General features: G+C 40.0%; 1 protein-coding gene across 1 annotated transcript in view; it reads right to left on the bottom strand.

The window, feature by feature from the left end:
- The window catches only part of GABRR3 (gamma-aminobutyric acid type A receptor subunit rho3), a 30565-nt gene extending 16769 nt beyond the window's left edge, over positions 1-13796 (bottom strand). Inside the window, exon 1 of the mRNA XM_060770600.2 lies at positions 13288-13796. Within this exon, the coding sequence (XP_060626583.1) occupies positions 13288-13421 (134 nt within the window). The 5' untranslated portion in view covers positions 13422-13796. The remainder of the gene's footprint in view (positions 1-13287) is intronic.
- Between the last annotated feature and the right edge of the window lie 8106 nt (positions 13797-21902).

Here is a 21902-nt window from a genome sequence, read left to right on the forward strand (position 1 = left end):
AAAAAATTTAAATACGGGAAATACAAGCATTAAAAACAATTAAATATTTGTGAGTGGATATAAAGTTAAAATACAATAAATGCCATTAAAATTACCTTTAAAGCTGATAACCCCCCCCCCCTTCAAATCTCGCCCATAACCTCCCTTGCAGCTGCCCTGACCACCTTATATTCCCACTACTGTAGCTAAGGAGGTCCACCAAACTCAAAAAGATGGATTGACTGGATTCTAAATTGTATCTTCTGAGGTTAAGAATTGTACTGGAGCAGAGACATCCACTCCCACCTTTGCCACCAGAACAAGGCAATTAGTTCAGGGACTCCTAAAACAGATGCAATCTTCCATATGGGTTGTTGCATAAGAGCCGGCTTTAGCACAGCAGGTTAATCACCAGCTGCAGCTGCAGTAATTCTGTTTATTCGATGCTTAGTCCATAGGTCTTTCACATACAAGGCAAAAAGATAAATACATGAACACCAGATTATTAAAAACGATATAAAATATACAATAAATCATTAAAATGCTACATATATCGATGGCAAGATGCACCCTTAAAATACTACATACTGTATGGACTTGCACCTGCATAATTAAAAACCAGGTAAAACCAAATAGGGACTCCTAAAACAGATGCAATCTTCCATTGGATTGTTGCATAAGAACCAGCTTTAGCACAGCAGGTTAATCACCAGCTGCAGCTGCAATAAATCTTGTCTACCGTAAGGTTGACAGTTTGAAGCCGGGTCTGGGTGAGCTCCTGACCTTCAGCCCAGCTCCCCTGCCCACATAGCTGAACGAAAACAGCAATGTGAGTAGATGAATAAGTACCCCATTAAGCAGAGAGGGAATTTAGGCATGACGTTTCGGAGGAAAGTTTACAAACAAAGAAATCTCTTCAGCAAGGAGATGGAACAACAGCAGCCCCCTGTGGCCAGAACCTAGCACAGCCTCCTAAAGATGCCAAATGATGTGAAAAATCCTAAATATACCTCTATCTGTTGTCTGTCTTGTCATTGTATAATTGGCATTGAATGTTTGCCGTATATGCTGAGAGGAGACATGATAGCCATGTATAAATACATGAGAGGAAGTCACAGGGATGAGGGAGCAAGCTTGTTTTCTGCTGCCCTGGAGACTAGGATGCGGAACAATGACTTCAAACGACAAGAAAGGAGATTCCATCTGAACATTAGGAAGAACTTCCTGACTGTGAGAACCATTCAGCAGTGGAACTCTCTGACCCGGGGTGTGGTGGAGGCTCCTACTTTGGAAGCTTTTAAACAGAGGCTGGATGGCAATCTGTCGGGGGTGCTTTGAATGCAATTTTCCTGCTTCTTGGAAGGGGTTGGACTGGATGGCCTATGAGGTCTCTTCCAACTCTATGATTCTGTGTGTCCTGTGATCTGTCCTGAGTCCCCTCCAGGGTGAGAAGGGCAAATATACGTACTGTAATTAATTCATTAATTAAATATTTCCCAGGGCAAGTAGCATAGCAGGTGCTCATGGTTTTTTGTGCCCATGTCTCTGCTCAAATGTTTCTGCAGTTGAGCCAACCCTGAGGAAGACCTCTGGATTGCCTCTGTCAAATAGGGAGCAGGTGGACTTTAGTGTACACCTGAAAAGATGCCTAGAATTTCTTTTCAGTTTATACCTCCATTTCCCAACCATTGTCATGTTTTCCTTCTGTGCATATAATCCATTCATTTCACTGGCACTCAGTCAGGAATCCGGAATCATCCCCTGTGTACTGTATGCCCTTAGTGTGTATCAATCCAATCATTTGGATACTATATCCCAAATCTCTGGTCCTAGATATACCACAAGAGAGCTTTCTGGAGTCACATGCTGGTTACCAAAGGTCATCCCTGGTCACATATAACTAGATGTTAGTATCATGAGCATTTAGAAATGAATTTCTCTATTATGCCTCCAACTTCCTCTGCAAATCCAGAATGAAGCGAAGCGTTTGCTTACATAATCATAACTCCTGTGGCTTTTTCAAAGCAAAATTATGAATATACCGAATGTTTGAGCTTGCCATAGCAAGTCCAAAGAAATATTAACTGGTTCATAATCCCACGGACATGTCATAGAGGACAGACTGCAGGGGTCAGGGATGCCAAAACATGATGCTTGTAACCTTACCACAAACTGAAGTATTAAACTCACTCCATCATTTTAAATTAAAATGATTAAATAAGAGATTGGATATAAACAGGCTTCCCTAATTCTGTTATGAATAGAAATCTAAAAGCACTATGTACTAGCCATATTTCCATTTACCTGAAATCAGTGGAATTTGAGTCTCTGTTTTTGTACTTAACTCTCTCTGATTTCAACGGCCTTTTTCATCAGTGATGCCATTTCAGCAGGTGGCAATGGTCTCGCATGGTGCCTTCAAAGAGATAATTAAAGCGCATGGGGGAGTAGATTGTCATCACCTGGCATCCCACAGCTTGATATTAGCACTGGGGTTGAATTTAAGATTAATTGGCATTAGTAACCATGACATCAAATTCTGAGTGAATGTGCATGATTTTCTATCCAATGAGCCTAACAAATCTCCAAATGTTCCACCCTCAGTCGCTCTGAACTTGATCCCAAGTACATCCCTTAGTGTAACTGCTGAGTGATTGTGGTCTTTTTGCCAGTCTCACTGTCACATGAGAGGCCCAACAAAGATCCCAATGTCAGCTCCAGGCCTTGACCATCCCTAAAATAAGTCCAACTTGAAAACTGAAGATCTTTATTCAAAAAGCACACTACAGGTACCACAGGCTATCACTGTCAGAACTATAGAAAACACAATATATAGGCTAGGCATTCAAAAATTTGATGTGCCTACATCCAATTGGTTTTAGAGACACCTTCAGTTATCCATCATTGGTCCATTTGTCTAACCAGAGGTTCTCAGCTTGTGGGTCTCCAGATCTTTTGGCCTTCAACTCCCAGAAATCCTAACAGCTAGGAAACTGGCTGGGATTTCTGGGAGTTGTAGGCCAAAACACCTGGGGACCCACAGGTTGAGAACCACTGGTCTAAGCCAGTGGTGTCAAATTTGAGGCTCTCCTTGTATTTTGGACTTCAACTCCCAGAATTCCTTACCATTTGACAAGTTGCTTAGTGTTGGGGTTTGTAAATGTAAACAAACAGAAGCTTTATCACTGTTTCTGAACCAAAATATACCCTGCAGTATAAGGATGCGTCTTGGACAGCGAGAAGATCCAACCAGTCCATGCTTCAAGAAATAAAGCCTGACTGCTCATTGGAGGGAAGAATAGTAGAGGCCTAGATGAAGTACTTTGGCCACATCACGAGAAGAAAGGAAAGCTTAGAGAAAACAATGGTGCTGGGGAAAATGGAAGGAAAAAGGAAGAGGGGCTGACCAAAGGCAAGACGGATGGATAGTATCCTTGAAGTGACTGGATTGACCTTGAAGGAGCTGGGGGTGGTGACAACCGACAGGGCGCTCTGGCGTGGACTAATCCATGAAGTAACAAAGAGTCGGAAACAACTGAACGAATGAACAACAACAACATAATGATGTGTCACTCATATTTGTCTAACAAGCAACAGTAACTTTACTTCAGTTCAAAAGGTCAAACAGAGCAACAATATACACAGCAGTCTCTCTGAATTTTTACAGAGAACAAAGGGAATAAGCAGTGCTTTTAAACAGTCCTTAAAATATGCGTCATGCCTTAGAAATGATCAGGCTTCAGAGAGTTGGCAGCCACTTCCTTCCTAGCTGATTCTAGTCAGCACTCTCTTCACTCTCCGAGGTGAAAATGGTAGTTAAAACCGTTTCTCTGAGCAGCAAGCTAGAGACAGTAGCCAATCAGAATTCTGGCTCCTAGCATGCTCAGCCATCTGCCAACACATGCCTTTCCAGTCAATCCATTACATCATGGTGCCTTTTTACAAATTCCCACAGTTAGGGCTTCTGGGAACTGGCGTCCCAATCATCTGGAGGGCCATATATGGGATCAGCCTTGGGTACCAAGACATTTCCTCTCTACAGCTAAAGCTCAACTCCTTTCTATCTTAGGTTTACTGTTACTGTGATAAACTGTATTGGTCTCGGGCTAATTGTTAATTGCAGTTGGTCATCATCTACCTCTACTCTAATTTCCATCTCCTCTATGTCTACAAACACACTACGATATGAATGTCTAGTACTTATGAGGAATAATATCAATATAGCATTACATTAGTGATATAACTTTAAGGCTTGATTATTAAGTACAAACATGACAGATAGTAAGATAGGATGGAGTTTTCATCTAAAGGAGATGTACCACTGAATTTCCCCAAACATATTACAGTCCTCACGCTTCAAATATATTTCCCAGTATCACCAGCAAAATACTTTTCCTCAGACAGCACATATTATTTTACCTACTATATAAACTTCACTACCAATAAAATAAGTCAATTGAACAAATTGTACAACCTCTGAGGATACCTGCCACAGATGCAGGCGAAATGTCAGGAGAAAATGCTTCTAGAACATGGCCATACAGCCCGAAAAACCTACAGAACAACCCAGTGATTCTGGCCATGAAAGCCTTCAAAATCTTTCACATTTTCAGATATTTTAATGATTTCCATCTTGGCCCACAACTGCAATAGCTCAAAAGATCTATGGTTAGCTGTGCATATAAAATATGCTTTCTTTTTTGATGTCACTAATTTCTGTATCTCACTATAAAGACAAGAACTGATAGTCCAGTGTAATAATACTATATATGAGGATGTGAAAAAGTGTGAAAAAGTGTGCATATGGTATTTCATTCTGTCCCAAATAATTATAATTTGGGGAAGAACATCTTTAGATAAAATCAGATAGAATCCTATCCAATAGTGTCTGATAAGTCCCTCACAGAAAGATTTTGAAACTCTGCATGTTAAATGCAAAGATTAACTTAGCATGTCTGGCTTACACCAAACTTAAGAAAAAAGATGTATCAGTACACACAATAGAAATAAAATGCTATGCTAACACTTAAATTTGTATTTACTTGGAGGTCAATGCCAGGGAATTCACGTGAACCTGTGAGTTCATGTGTCTTGAAGTCACCTGTCAACTTATGGAAACACCATGAATTTCATAGGATTTTCTCGGAGGTGGTTTTGCTAGTTGCTTCTCCTGAAAGGTAGCTTACAGCACTTGCTATTATTTGATGGCCTCTAATCTAACTACTAACCAGGCACCTTCAAGTGAATGCATTGTTTCTTTTTGTCCTAAATAATGTCTGGCCTATCGTAATCCTATGGTGGCCCTCTCACAAGGTTTATTCGGGGGGGGGGGGGGTTAACTTTCTGTGAGGCAAAGAAAGTGTGGCTGGCCCAACATCACCCAGTGGGTTTACATGACTAAATCGGGTTTGAATCCTGGTCTTTGGAGCCATAATGCAATGGCTCTCTGGTGGGCTTACTTCTGAATCAGTATGGCTGGAAATCCATTTTCCATTTGATGCATTTTTAATTGACATAAAGCCTACTGTAATCAAAATCTTAGTCCAACTTAGATCTCAAAGAAGTTAAATATGCACTTTTTCATGTCAGGAGCAACTTGAGAAACTGCAAGTCGCTTATGCACTTATAAACCAGCAGATATATGAGTGTGTTTCTACACACACTCACATACACAACAAATGCATTGGTTTACCATCCCCAGCCTCTGAAATTTGTTGTAGTCAAGAAAGAATCCTTATTCTACTCCTCACTGGTCTAAACTCCTCACTGTTTTAAATCCTTACACATGGAAGCATGGATTTCATTTCCTGTAATATAATGTTTTTATCCTCCTCTCTGCTGCCAAAATTCAGTTGCTGAAAAAAATCAGGATCATACAAGGCCAGTGCTATTCAGCAGCAAGCGCAGTGGGAAGCACCATCGTTACACCAATGCTCACCTCTCATGAAGTATGGAATGCTAATAATATGGAGTATGTACACATTATTTTTACATTTACCACCAAGCAAGTCCATGGTGGTGGCAGGACTGTAGATTTTAAGATTCAGGCAGACTTATATATAGGGAGATACGATCTTCAGATAGTCTGAATCCAAATCATATAACACCTTATAGGACATGACCAGCACTTGTAACTGTGTGCAGAAATGAATCGTTAGCCAGTGAAGTTGTTTTAATAGGGTAGTTAAATGTTCCCTGTAATTTGGCCAGTTAACACTTTGGCTGTTTCATTTTGGAGCTGCTGATGTTTTTGAGCCTTTCCAAAAGTACTGCTGAAACCTGGGCACCCAGGCTCAGAGAAGAATCCAGGAAAACACTCAAATTGCAACCCTGAGATTTCAGGGAGAATGAATTCCCATCCAGCACAGACAGTCTGTATTCCCTGATCTGCTTTTCAGCTGACCCAGAGCAACTCTTGTCTTATCTGGATTAAGTTTCAATTTGTTTGCCCTCGTCCAGTCCGTTACTGACAACAAATATGTTTAGTACTGAAACAGCTTCCTTGGAGTCATATGGAAAGGAGAAATAGAGTCAAGAATCATGAACATATCAGTGATACTGAACTCCATAACTCCAGGTGACCTCTCCCAGGTGTTTCTTGTAGATCAGTGGTTCCTAATCTTTGGTCCTCCAGATGTTTTGGCCTTCAGGTCCCACAATTCCTAACAGCTGGTAAGCTGGCTGGGATTTCTGGGAGTTGAAGTCCAAAACCCAGTCAGTTTTCAGTTGTGAATTTTAATCTGCTTTTTATCAATAGATTTTAACTTGCAATTTAACTCAGTGTATTTTGTTGTATGCCTTTTACTAGTGTTTTATCTCTTATTTTAATAATGTTATATCCTGTCTTGAACCACAGAAAGAGGTGGGTAATAAATGCATTATTATTATTATTATTATTATTATTATTATTATTATTATTATTATAACACCTGGAGGAGCAAAGGTTGAGATACTAAATAGTATCTCAACCTTTAGTATCTAAACCTGAGGCTCCAAGTCCCATCCCAGAGAGGTAGTCCAGAAGGATACCATGTTTCATGGCATCAAAAACCACTGAGAGATCCAGCTAAACCAACAAAAACAATAAGTCATCCACCAAGATGACCAAATCTGTCTCTGTCCCATCACAAAGCCTGAAGCCATATCTCATTCATGTTCTAGATGTACATGCTTATCTAGGAAATCTGAATATTTCTTCACCAATGTTTTGTGATGTATTTTCAAGTTTTCAGTGGAAAAATACCTTTTACACAGCATATTATTGCCATGAGATAGTTCAGCTTCAGTAATGTTCCATTTATATGCCAACACTGAGCAAAAGGCAGCATTCTCGACTTTCCTTCTCACTATTTTATCCTCACAATGACATGGATCAGGCTGTGAGAGAGTAACCACCCCAGGGTCCTCTGGCGAATCCCATGGCTCAGTGGGAACTACTGCTTTGAAGTCCAAGTTCAATGCTCTGTCTATGATACCACAATAACGAAGCCATAGCAGAAGATCAGAAAATTGGGTGTCTTGTGATTTGGCCAGTGAAATACTCCGAAAATAGTAATGACTTGGTCTATTTATTTATTTTGGTATAAATAGTAAAGGTAAAGGTTTCCTCTGACATTAAGTCTAGCTGTGTCCGATTCTGGGGGTGGTGCTCATCTCCATTTTTAAGCCAAAGAGCAGGAGTTGTCCATATACACCTCCAAAGTAATGTAGCCAGCATGACTGCATGGAGTGACGTTACCTAGAGTAGTGTAATTTCATATGTCAAACTTAGATAAATAATACTTCTGGGTGCTTATTCTGGCAGAATTTTATATTTACTTTGAAATTCCACTGTGTCCATTTGGGCTTGCTTGCTATTTGCTTCTGCTATTTTCATTCCACGCACTTCAAGTGCATAGGAATGCAGCCTTAGTGTAAAATTCTAGGCATGCTTACTTAGAAGTAAGCTCCACTGTGCCCAGTGGGATTTCAAGTGCAATCCTTGCATATGTATCAGCCATTGATTCTTTAAATTTGCAGTCCTACATCTACAAACCCAGGAATAAACCTAATTGAAGCGAATAATACTTATTCCCATAATACATATTTTGCCACGTGTACTTTACATTTAAGACTGTAGTCCTATAACTGTTCACTTGGGATTGTCAGCTGCACATGTCAAGTGTGGATGCCACAATTATTGTACTGAAAAAGTAGTATTTTTCGTGCCCCAAAGCATAACCTTTAAATGTCATACTTTCCTTACTTCCCTCTCCTCTGTCTCTCAATCTCTCAATCTCTCTCTCTCTCTGTGCCATACACACACACTTTGGTTAATGCTTTAAAATCTTCTTTGCGAGAGAATGTAGACAAACGGCTTTGGGAGATAGGAACTGGGCCACACTATTAATCCGATGGAAGTTGCATGTCACTAGCAACATATCGGCAGGCTGTTCTTTTCACAAAGGTTATGATTATTCCACTATCTGATTCCAAAGTGTCTAACAATCTTGAGACCAGTTGAAAATGGTCCCCCAGTTTCAACTATAATTAAAAGGATGGAGAAAAGATAGATCTTGGTAAATATTCCCTTTTAGAGTTTCTGGTGAAAAGGAAACAAGCAAATCAAACCCATTAATCACCCATAAATATAACTGCTTAGAAGCTACAGGAACATGCAGTAAAGTCATACACTGGTACACACAGAGCAAACCATTTTAGAATAATGCATGGACGAACACACACAGAGTATAATTGCTTTGGCCCAGCTTATACCTTCATGAAGTATTTTGGCCACATAATGAGAAGACAGGAAAGCTTGGAGAAGAGAATGATGCTGGGGAAAATGGAAGGAAAAAGGAAGGAGCGACCAAGGACAAGGTGGATGAATGACTTGACTCTGAAGGAGCTGGGGGTGGCTATGGCCGACAGTAAGCTCTGGCATGGGCTGGTCCATGAGGTCACAAAGAGTCAGAAGCGATTGACAAATAAACAACAACATACCTTCATGATGTCTGGCTTCAAAACAAAGTTTTTCTCTTCCTTTTTCTTCTTGGAAAATAAACTAAAACCAGTGAGACAAAGTCAGAATGACTAATGTCAAGTTCCACTGATTTCAGTAGGCATATTTTAAGCCCAACCAAGGCTAGAACTGTTCCTATCTATTTTTATCTCAACAAAAATTGCTATAAACTGAGTAAACTTCATCCAGAAATGTTTATGATCTAAAATTCAAAATATATAATTTGTTGCTTGCTTGATAACTACTATGTTTTAAGGCATTAGCATTCAGGCATACCCACATTAGTCTGGAATATAAATTTGCAAAGCTGAACTTGCTGACCAGAAGGTTGGCGGTTCGAATCCAGGGAGTGGGGTGAGCTCCCGCTGTTAGCCCCAGCTTCTGCCAAACTAGCAGTTTGAAAACATGCAAATGTGAGTAGATCAATAGGTACCGCTTCTGCGTGAAGGTAACGGAGCTCCAGGCAGTCGTGCTGGCCACATGACCTTGGAGGTGTCTATGGACAATGCCAGCTCTTCATCTTAGAAATGAAGATGAGCACCACCCCCCAGAGTCGGACACGACTGGACTTAATGTCAAGGGTAAACCTTTACCTTACCTTGTAGCACCTCAGCGATGAATTGAGGAGATGAAGTTCATAGCATGAGTTTTTCTAGGCCAGGTCTACCTCTTCAGATGCATCTTATGTTACCAACCTCATTCTCTCATTTAGTGTCTTGGGTGCTCCTAGATCCCTTAGCATACTCATGTTTTTAGGCAAGGGTCCCAGAACTAAGGCCTGTGGATCGGATGCAGCTCTCCAAGGTCATTTTCTCGGCCCTCGCTCTAAACTATAGAGCAAGGACTCACCGAGTATGAAAACAACTTGAAGGCACACAAAAACAATCCTAATGAACTTGACTATCTCATCAGCCAAAAGCAGGCCCACATTTCCCACTGAAATACTGGAAAGTTTGTGTTGGTTAAACTTGTTCTTGAATGGCTAAGAAAATCCAAAATCCAGAGTATATCATTCTAAATTTTGCTCATCACTCACAGAGTTTGGAATCTTTCCTTTCCTTTCCTTTCCGTTTTTGGATTGTGGCTTCCAGACTCTTCAACTACCATGACTTACAAGAGAAGTTCTTTGTCCAACTTCATGAAAGTCACTTTGTGGAACAGTGGTTCTCAACTTTCCTAATGCCGTGACCCCTTAATACAGTTCCTCGTGTATTTTCATTGCTACTTCTGTACTGTAATTTTGCTACTGTTATGAATCATAATGTAAATATCTGATATGCAGGATGTATTTTCATTTACTTGACCAAATTTGGCACAAATACCCAATATGTCCTAATTTGAATACTGGTGGTGTATGTGTGTGTGTTTGGGAGTGGTATAGTTCATCTACCATCAAAGAGCATTCTAAACTCCACCAACAATGGAATTGAACCAAACTTCGCACACAGAACTCCCATGCAGTGACCCTTAATATTGTTCCTCGTGTTGTGGTGACCCCCCCCCCAACCATAAAATTATTTTCATTGGTACTTCATAACTGTAATTTTGCTACTGATTTGAATCATAATGTAAATATCTCATATGCAGGATGTATTTTCATTCACTGGACCAAATTTGGCACAAATACCCAATATGTCCAAATTTGAATACTGGTGAGGTTGGGGGGGGGGGGGGGGGATTGATTTTGTCATTAGGGAGTTGTAGTTACTGGGATTTATAGTTCATCTGCAATCAAAGAGCAATCTGAATTCTACCAACAATGTAATTGAATCAATCTTGGCACACAGAACTCCCACGACCAACAGAAAATATTGGAAGGGTTTGGTGGGCACTGACCTTGAATTTTGGAGTTGTAGTTCACCAACACCCAGAGAGCACTGTGGATTCAAACAATGATGGACCAACCTTGGCATGAATATTCAATCTGCCCAAATGTGAACACTGGTGGGGTTTGGGGGAAATAGACCTTGACATTTGGGAGTTGTAGTTACTGGGATTTATAGTTCACCTATATTAAAGAGTATTCCGAACCTCACCAACAACAGGATTGGGCCAAACTTCCCACACAGAACCCCCATGAACAACGGAAAATACTGTGTTTCCTAGTGGTCTTTGCCGATCCCTCTGATACCCCCACTTGACCCCCCCCCCCCCGGGGTCCCAACCCCCAGGTTGAGAAACACTGTTGTAGAACAAATGTGTGTCCAACCTCTCCTTCATAAGAAAAAAAATTGCCATTTAAGAGTAAATCTGAGTATCTTGCCGTTTTCACCTTTATTCCCCTTCACTCTTCCTTTCCTGCTAGGTCCCACCTAGGACAGACTTCTCAAAACTCATCATCAACAGGATACAACTAAAAACATGTTCTTTTTCTTTGGAAATGATCAGTAGGATTATTTCCCAGTTGAAAGGTTTCAAGGTATCAGGACTTTTAAATTCCCTTCCTGAATTGAGGTGTTGAGAAAGATATAGTGACTTTCCTGCATCTGTTCCAATAACTCTGATTTATTTAGTCTCAGAAGTAAAGGGAGAACTGTCAACAAATATTTGGTTACTGATAAAGAAAAAGATCGTTTCTTGGCAAAATAGTATGACAGGGACAATTGTATATACTTTTCTTACTAGCCTGCCAACATCTGACTACTTTGACGGTATTTTAAGCTTCATAATTTCCTCTCTATCAATTCTTAAGATACTGGGTCTTAAGATCTCATCAGGGAAAACAGCAGCAATGTCAAGGTTAAGAATGAACTTGTAACCTCAAGATTTGTGTCAAGCCCCCGAGTCAGAGTTTCTTCAAGGATGTCTGTTAAGGAAACTTTTCCTGTGTCAAATATTATGACTTCAATCTAGGCATCAGCAAGGGTGTTAACATATATCTGTCTACTATATCACATATGTAGAAATGTTCTCAGCCAAAGAAATAACAGAACCAGCTCCCTATCCCCAGTGAGTGACACATTGGAAGAAACACAGGAAGCCGCCTTATTGTTTCAAACTGCCTCATATGACAGTGTAATAGGAGATCCATGTTTCATACCCCAAAATATTTAAAATATTGTATAAAATTACCATCAGGCTATCTGTACAAGGTTGTTGGTTCGAATTTGGGGAGCAGAGTGAGCTCCTGCTGTTAGGCCCAGCTCCTGCCAACCTAGCAGTTCAAAAACGTGCAAATGTGAGTAGATCAACAGGTAAGGTAATAGCGCTCCATGCAGTTATGCTGGCCACATGATCTTGGAGCTGGCTCTTCAGTCTAGAAATGGAGATGAGCACCACCCCCTGAGTTAGACATGACTAGACTTGATGTCAAGGGGAAACCTTTACCAAAGTTTATCTGTACAAGGTTTATATGAAGCATATATGAATTTCCAAGATATCTCCTTATTGGGTGCAAATACTGGAAAAGCTGACACAATATGAGGATTTAAAGATCGAACTGCAAAGACTCTGGCACACTGGGTGCAGTGCCTAAAGACCTTGGCCTGCACTTGAACACAATCGGTGCTGACAAAATTACCATCTGTCAGCTGCAAAAGGCCGCCCTACTGGGATCTGTACGCATTATTCGTTGATACATCACACAGTCCTAGACACCTGGGAAATGTCCAAGTGACCTTGTTTGCTATGTACTAATCTTTTTGGAACTCGGGGCGGCTTACATGGGGCCAAGCCCAATCAACAGAGTTAAAAACATACATTAGAATGCATAACATCAATTTAAAATAACATAAAACAACAGTATAACAAAATATAAAACAAGCCCCAACCAACAACAATAGCATAATTCAAGTCTCAATATGGGTGGAGCGGACTGATGTTTGGCCAGAGTTTTTGGGTCCTAGCTAGAAGCAGTTGCCAAGGGAATTGTTTAGTCCAGATGTTGATTGTTTATAATTCCCTAGTCCGTTTTGGTAGAGCATTAACATCTGAATCAATTCATGTGCTGAACTAGAAACCAAATAAAACATATTACCGGCAACTAGCTTATAGGACTGGATTTGGAGATGCTGATCAAATAATTCCATAAATTAAAGAACACTTAGATGTGTTCTTAGGGAAAAGCCTCTGCAACATAAAATCTGATTGGAGTGGATAAAAAAATGGAGTGAGAATGTGGATACATTTGGCCTCCTTTCCTTACAAATACTCTTCTGCTGGCATTGTTTCCAATATTGACCCAACATATCAAACAGCCCTTTAGTTCAACCTAGGAGTGAAAACTTTTTTAGGATAGTAACAGACACACAGAGTGCACGTAAACACAACAGTAGCCATGATGCCCACACATTGACCGTCTTGCTCACCTATTATGTCTTTTCATGAATGATCTTAGAGGATGACGGTGGTGGTAATGGCGGTGGTGATGATCGCTGCTATTGATTAAAACAGACGTTGGCCAAATACAGGTGAAGAGCAACAGTTTGATTGCAAGGACCATGTCTTCCGATCACCAGAAGAAAAACAGGTTCAGTCCACCCACATTAGTAGCCTTTCATTCTGGTATTCCAGTTTTTAGGAAGTATTGTACGACGAAGAGGATTTGGATCAGAAGAGGCACTGCCGACTGCAAGAGGCAAAAGCATCCCAGTTTTCATCCTTCTTTGGTATCTTCCTGTATCCCTCCAGTTTTATAAATCCTTAGAATCCATGTTGTAAGACTATGGTGTCCAGCTGTTGTAGTTTCACCTTCAGAAACCTATACAATAAAGCCGCGTCTCTTATTTCCATTTTCATCCATTCTTTCCTTTCCCGTGGATGCATTCATAGCCCAGTGCTTTAACACCCACTCGCTGTACTCTTTGATGGAGCTCTTGCACAGACAAAAGAGTGATGTCAAACATTTAATCCCCTTAATCCCACACCACACCATGGGTTTGTGGGGTTTTTTTCTCAAAACTTTCATTACTGTATGAAAAACTGTGATTAATGAGAAAAGGTCTGGAAATCAATCTCACTTACTGCATATGCAGAAAATAATTTGAAGTACATCAACAAGATGCTAAAATTAGAGAGAAATAAAGATATCCTCTTCAACTACTTAACAACTGTGGCTAGAATTGTGTACACAAGACACTGGAAGGCAAACAAAATCTCTACCTTGAAGGAATGGCTGACAAAAATGATAAAAATAATGTGCATGGACAGATTGACACAACAATTAGTAAAAGGTCAAAACAAATCTAAAACAGAAATTACATTAAACAAGAAAAATGAGGAAATTATTATAAAGTGGAATGAATAAGGAACTTATTTATCCATGGGAAAACAAAAAGCAAGAGGAAGAAAAGAAATACGAAATAAAAGAGAATTATGGACTATAAGTCATGATAAAGAGGATTAGAAGTCAACAAACACCTATTTACTATCCCTTTCCCCCCAATTCCCCCTCCATCCTTTCCCTTTTTTCTTTTCTTTTATTAAAAAAGTTTTTAATAACAATTATATAAAAATAAGATGCTTAAATTAACTAGGTAAATGGCATTTTTTGCTTTAGAAACCATGAAAATTATTTTAAGCTAGCTATTTCCTTGAACAGGAAAGCTAGCCAGTACCAATATGTTTGGCATTGCATCTGACATGTGGAAATATTAATGCTTCCTCTTCTGAAAAACTATGTAAGGTAGTGATGTTGGTGAGATCTAAGATTTTAATTCTTCCTAGCAGTAAGAATGATAATTCTGATTTGCATCAGAGAACATTGCCACGCTCCTAATGAGTAAGACATTTAAAGAGGCATTTCGCTGGAAAAGCGGATGGCCCCCGTTATGATAAACTTCTTTCTCTATTTTATCTTTATATTAACAATGTTTAATTAGTACATTTTAGCATTTGTACTGAGTTTTTTTTCCCATGTTAGGAGCAACTTGAGAAACTGCAAGTCGCTTCTGGTGTGAGAGAATTACGGAGAGGATATTGCCCAGGGAACATCTGTATGTGTCTTCAATTGCTTATTTCTTAGATATTGAGTGAGGCAGTCCATATTCATAATCTCTATAATTTTGATTATCCAGTCCTCTATACTTGGTAAGTCTTTTCCTTTCCAATTTTTTGCGTATATAATTCTCGCGGCCGGGAACACCTGTATGTTTTACCATTCTGAGGGAGGCTTCTCTCATGTCCCTGCATGAGAAGCTAGAGCTGACAGATGGGAGCTCACCTCACTCCCCAGATTCGAACTGCCGATATTTCAGTCAGCAGTTCTGCTGGCACAAGGGTTTAACTCATTGCGCCACCAGGAGATCCTGTTTGTAGTGAGTTATAACACATCATTTATACAACAAAGTAGGATTTGGAGGTTATTGTTTGTTCCCATCAAATTGACTTCGGCTTTTTGTGAACCTAGGAATGATAGACCTCCAAGGTGCATCTAGAAATTTAATGCAGTTGGATGCCACTTAATCTGCCAGGGCGCAATGCTATGCAATAATTGAAGTTGTAGTTTGATGAGACAATGATGAGTTATATTTGAGTAGGCATTATAGCAATATCACCAGAATCTAATTAATGGTGCCCATTCCATCATAATTACAAGTTCCGAGCATGATAAGGAGCATTGTTTCCCTCAAAAATGATTAAAACAACAGATACACAGAAATTTATACGAGGCACAGAAATTAAAACAGTTTGTGTATTGTCAAAGGCTTTAATGGTCAGAATCACTGTGTTGCTGTGAGTTTTCTGGGCTGTAGAGCCATGTTCCAGAAGCATTCCCTCCTGACGTTTCACCTGCATCTATGGCATGCATCCTCAGAGGTTGTGAAGTCTGTTGGAAACTAAGAAAGTGGGGTTTATATATTTGTGGAATGTCCAGGGTGGGGGAAAGAACTCTTGTCTGTTGGAGGCAGGTGTGAATGAAGTTTGTCCCCCCCCCTCCCCCGCTGCCTCAGTAATGTACCTCTGCTCTTGGAATTTGGTATGCCATATATCAGTGGTTCCCAACATGTGGTCTCTGGTCCACGGCCTCACCATTACTACACCGTTGCAATGAGAGCGACTGGTCTCGTGGAACCCTCTTATAGTGCTGAGGATGGTTTTATTTGGTTTTATTTGGGCAAGCAGATGACTTCTGATATGTCCTGTATCAGAAACTAGAGGTGATCTGATCTATCCAATGCAATTTTCTGAATCAGGACGCCAAATAATCAAACCAAATCTAAAGTTAACCAAAAACTGATTTGTAACCCTTTTTGGAACTAATGTTGGAGAGTGGTCCCTGGTCAAAGTGGTTCCTGGTCAAGTGCTTACTGGTCAAAAAGAAGTTGGAAACCACTGCCATGCATGCTAATTTAAATTTTAGGCTCCTCATTTATACTTTGTTTTATTACACATACTTTTGTGATGGATATTTCCACAAAAGTCACAATAGTTTTGCTGTCAAGAAACAAGAACTTAACTCTTCCATTTTTGTATTATTATGTAAGAACAGAAGTAAATGTTGAAGAGAAAGAAGCCTCCTGCATCTAGGTATAGAGTATTTTCATTTTCCTCCTCAGCTGAAGAAGTTATCTCGAGCATGAACTCCCATTAACAAATATATATAAGCGAAGTAATTTCAAAGGTGACCAACAAGAAATAATTGCAGCATAGTTCCCTAGCCATTTTGATCACATTATAGTTATGGTTGCCAAGTCCCCATGTTATATTCTTATGTGAGAGCAGATGCACAAAGTAAACTGTAATCACTTTTGTTGAGGAAAGAAAGAAAAAAATTAGCTCCTCACTTTGATAACTATATGTATTAAAATCTTTTTTTCAGATTCCAGTAATACTGATCAATCATCAAGTGATGTTCATTTTTAATCAGGTACCATGAGATGGAGAGCCAATCTCAAGAAATGGAGCCACAAAGTGGAGTCCACGAGATGCGCTTGTGTAGAAGTGCAAACCACAGACCGCTTACTACAATGCATCCTGAGCCCTGCCTCATGCACAATGGAGGATCTTCTCACAGTGACACCAGAGCCCCTCCAAGTGGCCAGCTACTGGTCAAAGGACATTTAATATAATGCCAAGTTTACAACTGTACCCTCAATTCACATCTGACACAATAGATAAATAAATCAGGTCGTTAATAAAATGACTACAAACTACAGGTTGATTCTGTAATAGCTTCATCTGACCCTTTTTTGGGTGGGAATAGTAAATAGTGCTGGAACATTATGTATCATTATAAGCTGCTGTTAGAGGAAAGGTTAATCTTTCCGTTATCCTAATTTCTAAGTTTCCTGTGCCATCAAATAAAGGCAAGTTAATGGACTGTGCTTATGATGGGTTAGTCATCGATTGATCTTGTTTTGCTCCTCTAAATACAAACAATTAAAACTCAACATCTGGCTTTGTACTGACATTAAAATGTTTTTTCTTAACTTTATCCCTTCACTTTTTACCCATGGAAAGCTCATAATGGTTAGGTTTTAAAGATGACATAATAGACTGTTGTGACTCAACAAATGGAAGTACATAGATCCAAACATCTATTGTCTTTCTTAGAGGCTAGGGCTGGGCAGAGAAAACTATACGAAATTGCTAAGTTTAATGTGTAGTTCCCCCCCCCCCCCCGACCTAAAATGCAAGACAGATGAACAATTTAAAAGCAAAGACGTTTAAAAAATACAATTGAACTAACCGGAAATTTAGAAATATGCTAAAATATCACTGATTTCAAAAAGCAATTCCAGGGGGAAAGACATTGAGGTTACAGAATGACAAGAACATTGGATACATGAGCCACCAGGCATGATTAAGCAATTGCACTGGTGTCTCGCATGTTTCCAACTCAAAATCATCACCCTGATGGACTACGGTATCCCCTTAGTATCTCCTTTGTAACGCTATTCTTAAACACCATTAATTTGTAAGACATAGGGAAGGCCTAAGGGCTCTGCCATAGAAATTGCTTCTAAAAAGGTCTCCACAAATCAAAGATGTTGGGAACCAATTTACTACACTATCTGAACATAATCTAGCAATCCCTTTGTATGCACAGATTCAACCCTCCATGGCTTGAAAATATTAACAACCAATTCAAAAAATCAAACCTTGATTTTGCCATTTCACTCAGTGGCTACCAAGGACCTATGGTATTCCAAGATATCAGAGGAGTCCTCTGAATTATGTGCTTATTGACTTACACAGCACAATTCATTTACAAGGGATTTTACAAATAATAGGTGTGGTGCATCCTTTATTCCTAGGAATTTACCAACGAATAATAATAGTTGGAAAATGTTGTATTTGGTGAGCAACATTATTTTTGGCCATATAAATATTTGTGCTCAGGAAATGAATTAACCACACAATAATATTTTGTTCATTTTCTCAGCACAAAAGGGACACACAAATACAAAGACAAAGGCTTCTCCTTTCATTTCCAGCTTCTGGAGGTACTGCTCCTCTCTGGCTCTGGGGAGTTGTGTTCTCCATTTTCAAGCCAAGGAGCTGAGTTGTCATCTCCTGGTTGTGTGGTCAGCAAAATTGCTTGAAACATCTCTTTGCCTTTTTCCACTGAAGTGGTACCTATTTATCTACTCAAATTTGCATGTGTTCGAACTGCTAGGTTGGCAGGATCTGGATCTGACAGATGGGAGCTCACCCCGTCTTGTGAATTTTAAGTGCCAACCTTCAGGTCAGCAGTTCAGCAGCACAAGGGTTTAACCAATTGCACCACCACAGCTAAGTGAATACAATTTTTGAATTTGAAACCACAATAAAGACCTGTCTCTTCAGAAAAGTATAAATGTTAAATTATGTAGTGTCTGTTTTAGTATGTGTTAGATCAGTGTCTTCCTAATGCAGTTAGGAACCCTTAATACAGTTCCTCGTGTTGTGGTGACCCCCAACCATAAAATTATTTTCATTGGTACTTCAGAACTGTAATTTTGCTACTGTTATGAATCGTTGTGTAAATATCAGAATATGCAGGATGTATTTTCATTCACTGGACCAAATTTGGCACAAATACCCGATACTCCCAAATTTGAATACTGGTGGGGATGGGAGGGATTGATTTTGTCATTTGGGAGTTGTAGTTGCTGGGATTTATAGTTCACCTACAATCAAAGAACAATCTGAACTCTACCAAGAATGGAATTGAACCAATCTTGGCATGCAGAACTCCCACAAACAAAATAAAATATTGGAAGGGTTTGGTGGGCACTGACCTTGAATTTTGGAGTTGTGGTTCACCAACACCCAGAGAGCACTGTGGACTCAAACAATGATGGATCTGGACCAACCTTGGCATGAATACTCAATATGTCCAAATGTGAACACTGGTGGAGTTTGGGGAAAATAGACCTTGACACTTGGGGGTTGTAGTTGCTGGGATTTATAGTTCACCTACAATCAAAGAGCATTCTGAACCTCATGAATGATAGAATTGGGTCAAATTTCCCACACAGAACCCCCATGACCATCAGAAAATACTGTGTTTTTGATGGTCTTTGGTGATCCCTCTGACACCCTCTCACAACCGCCCCAGGTGTCCTGACCCCCAGGTTGAGAAACAGTGTTAGATGCACATGTTCTTTAGATGTTTTGATTGGATTATATGTTCCAATTGACTGTATATGTTGTATTTTTTATGTTGGTGTTCACCACCTTGATCCACGGGGAGATGTGGGTATGAAATACTAGCAGCAACAACAATAATAGCAACAACAGCAACTAAAGATCAGAAACTATAACTATTAGCAGGAGTATTTCCACTTGTAGCCCTGTTTTACATAAAAGCAATAAAGGCTCCATACCACCCTAACTTAATCTTTTTCTTTCTATCCCTTTTATTTAGTCTACCAATTCCTTTGAAGTCATAGCAGCTGCATATTTTCAGATATTAGAATGGGAGAAAGGAAATAACTTGGGCTAAGCAGTGTATTTTGCTTCTAAATCTACCATGCTTCCCCATTCTGCTCTAGCAAGTCCAATCTTTTAGTGATGAATTCATTTCATCCCTAAATCCCCTCCTTTACATTCTATATACTGGGCAGCATAGCTAATAGGCAGAGAAAAACAAACACACACAGGTTTTGGCACCTACTATTTAAAAAGAAAAGGCGCTATTGGAATGGGTTGGGGGCCCTAATCTGGATATGGCGTGTGAAACTCTACAGAAGAGTACGCGTCTTCCAGGGCTAAATCCTCAAGGCATTTTATTTGTACTGCTGAATAAAAATGAATGGATTAACGTGAACTGTGATTGTGAAGCGTTAGTGCCAGCTGCAGCTGAATCTGACAACATAATCTTGGCATGTTACTAGGGAGACACAAATATATCTAGCTTCCAAATGCCCACCATTTTGCCAGTGAGCAAGTTTAGCTTCAAACGCCCGGGAGAGGAAGGACCCAACTAGGCATAGCTGTGCAGGCATTGTCCCCAGTAAGAATTGTGTCTTCTCACACAATGAACATTTCCTTTAGTCCTGAATTTTCTACAATTGCACTGAAAATTGTTCATACCCAAAACTCCGTATTTGCCGAGTTCACACTGCCTTGGTGACTTGAAGACACACAGCAATAGCTATGACCTAAACAGCTTGGTGTAATAATCAACATGGCTGAACAAACAATATTAATTTCGGGAGGCAGGGGGATAAAATGAGTAAATCAACTGAAAGCATATATTTGTGAAAATTTGTGGTCACAACATTCTCTGTGTCATAACTTTGGTTCTCTCTCTCTCTCTCTCTCTCTCTCCATACACACACGCACACACATATACTGGTATATAAAAGCTGTACCGGCCATGCATTGCTGTGGCCAAACTTTCCTCCGGCTTTCTCTCCTCCTTTCTTTCTCTCCTTCCTTCCTTCCCTCTTTTTTTCCTTCCCTTCCTTTTTTCTTTCATTTTCTCCTTCCTTCCTTCTCTTCCTTCCTCCCCCCTTTTCTTTCCATTCCTCTTTCTCCTCTTTCTTCCTTCTCTATCTATTCTTGCACTGCAACTCACAGCAGTTCTCCTGATCAATCTATCTACTTACCTATCTCTTTCTAATCTATCTATCTATCTGGATGATTGCTAGGAGTTGCAGTCCAGGAATAGGAAATTGGAAATATGCAGGGATTGGGATGCTCTCAAAGAGATCCAGGGAGAAGAAAGCTTGCATCTTGGAAGCAGTGCATTTGGATCATCCTCCTCTCCTAAAGGGCCTGGTCAAGGGGATGTTGGGAGCTATAGTCCGAAAGAGAGTGTGGATATGCTATCGTGTGTTTTTGTTTGCCGGGGGAGTTGTTTTTGCACATGCGCTGTAATGTCTTTTTGCTTTTTTGGCTTTCTAAGTCCTTTCTGCTGCGTTTTTCAGTGTTTTTATGAGTGATGGTCACTTGTTCGTCTAATAAGTGTATTGTGTCCAAATTTGGTGTCAATTCATCCAGTGGTTTTTGAGTTATGTTAATCCCACAAACGAACATTAAACACACACACACACACACACACACACACACGTGTGTGTGTGTGTGTGTGTATGTAAAATTAAAATTTTAAAATTAAATTATTTTGATAAATTGAGGGGATACAATAAATTATGTCAATCATCAAGTATTACTGCATTTGGGCTCCCTGGTGGCAAAGCAGGTTAAACCGCTGTTGCTGAACATGCTGACCGAAAGGTTGGTGGTTCAAATCCAGCGAGCAAGGTGAGCTCCTGCTGTTAGGCCCAGCTTCTGCCAACCTACTAGTTCAAAAACATGCAAATGGGAGTAAATCAATAGGTACCGCTTCGGCGGGAAGGTAACAGCACTCCATGCAGTCATGCTGGCCACATGACTTTGGAGCTATCAACAGACAAGCTCTTCGGCTTAGAAATGGACACAACTAGACTCAACATCAAGGAGAAACGTGGCCACGGTGGTACACGCTCTTGTCACATCCCGCCTAGACTACTGCAACGCTCTCTACGTGGGACTGCCCCTGAAGACGGCCCGG

This window comes from Anolis sagrei, chromosome 3, assembly GCF_037176765.1.
Source record: "Anolis sagrei isolate rAnoSag1 chromosome 3, rAnoSag1.mat, whole genome shotgun sequence".
Taxonomy (NCBI): domain Eukaryota; kingdom Metazoa; phylum Chordata; class Lepidosauria; order Squamata; family Dactyloidae; genus Anolis; species Anolis sagrei.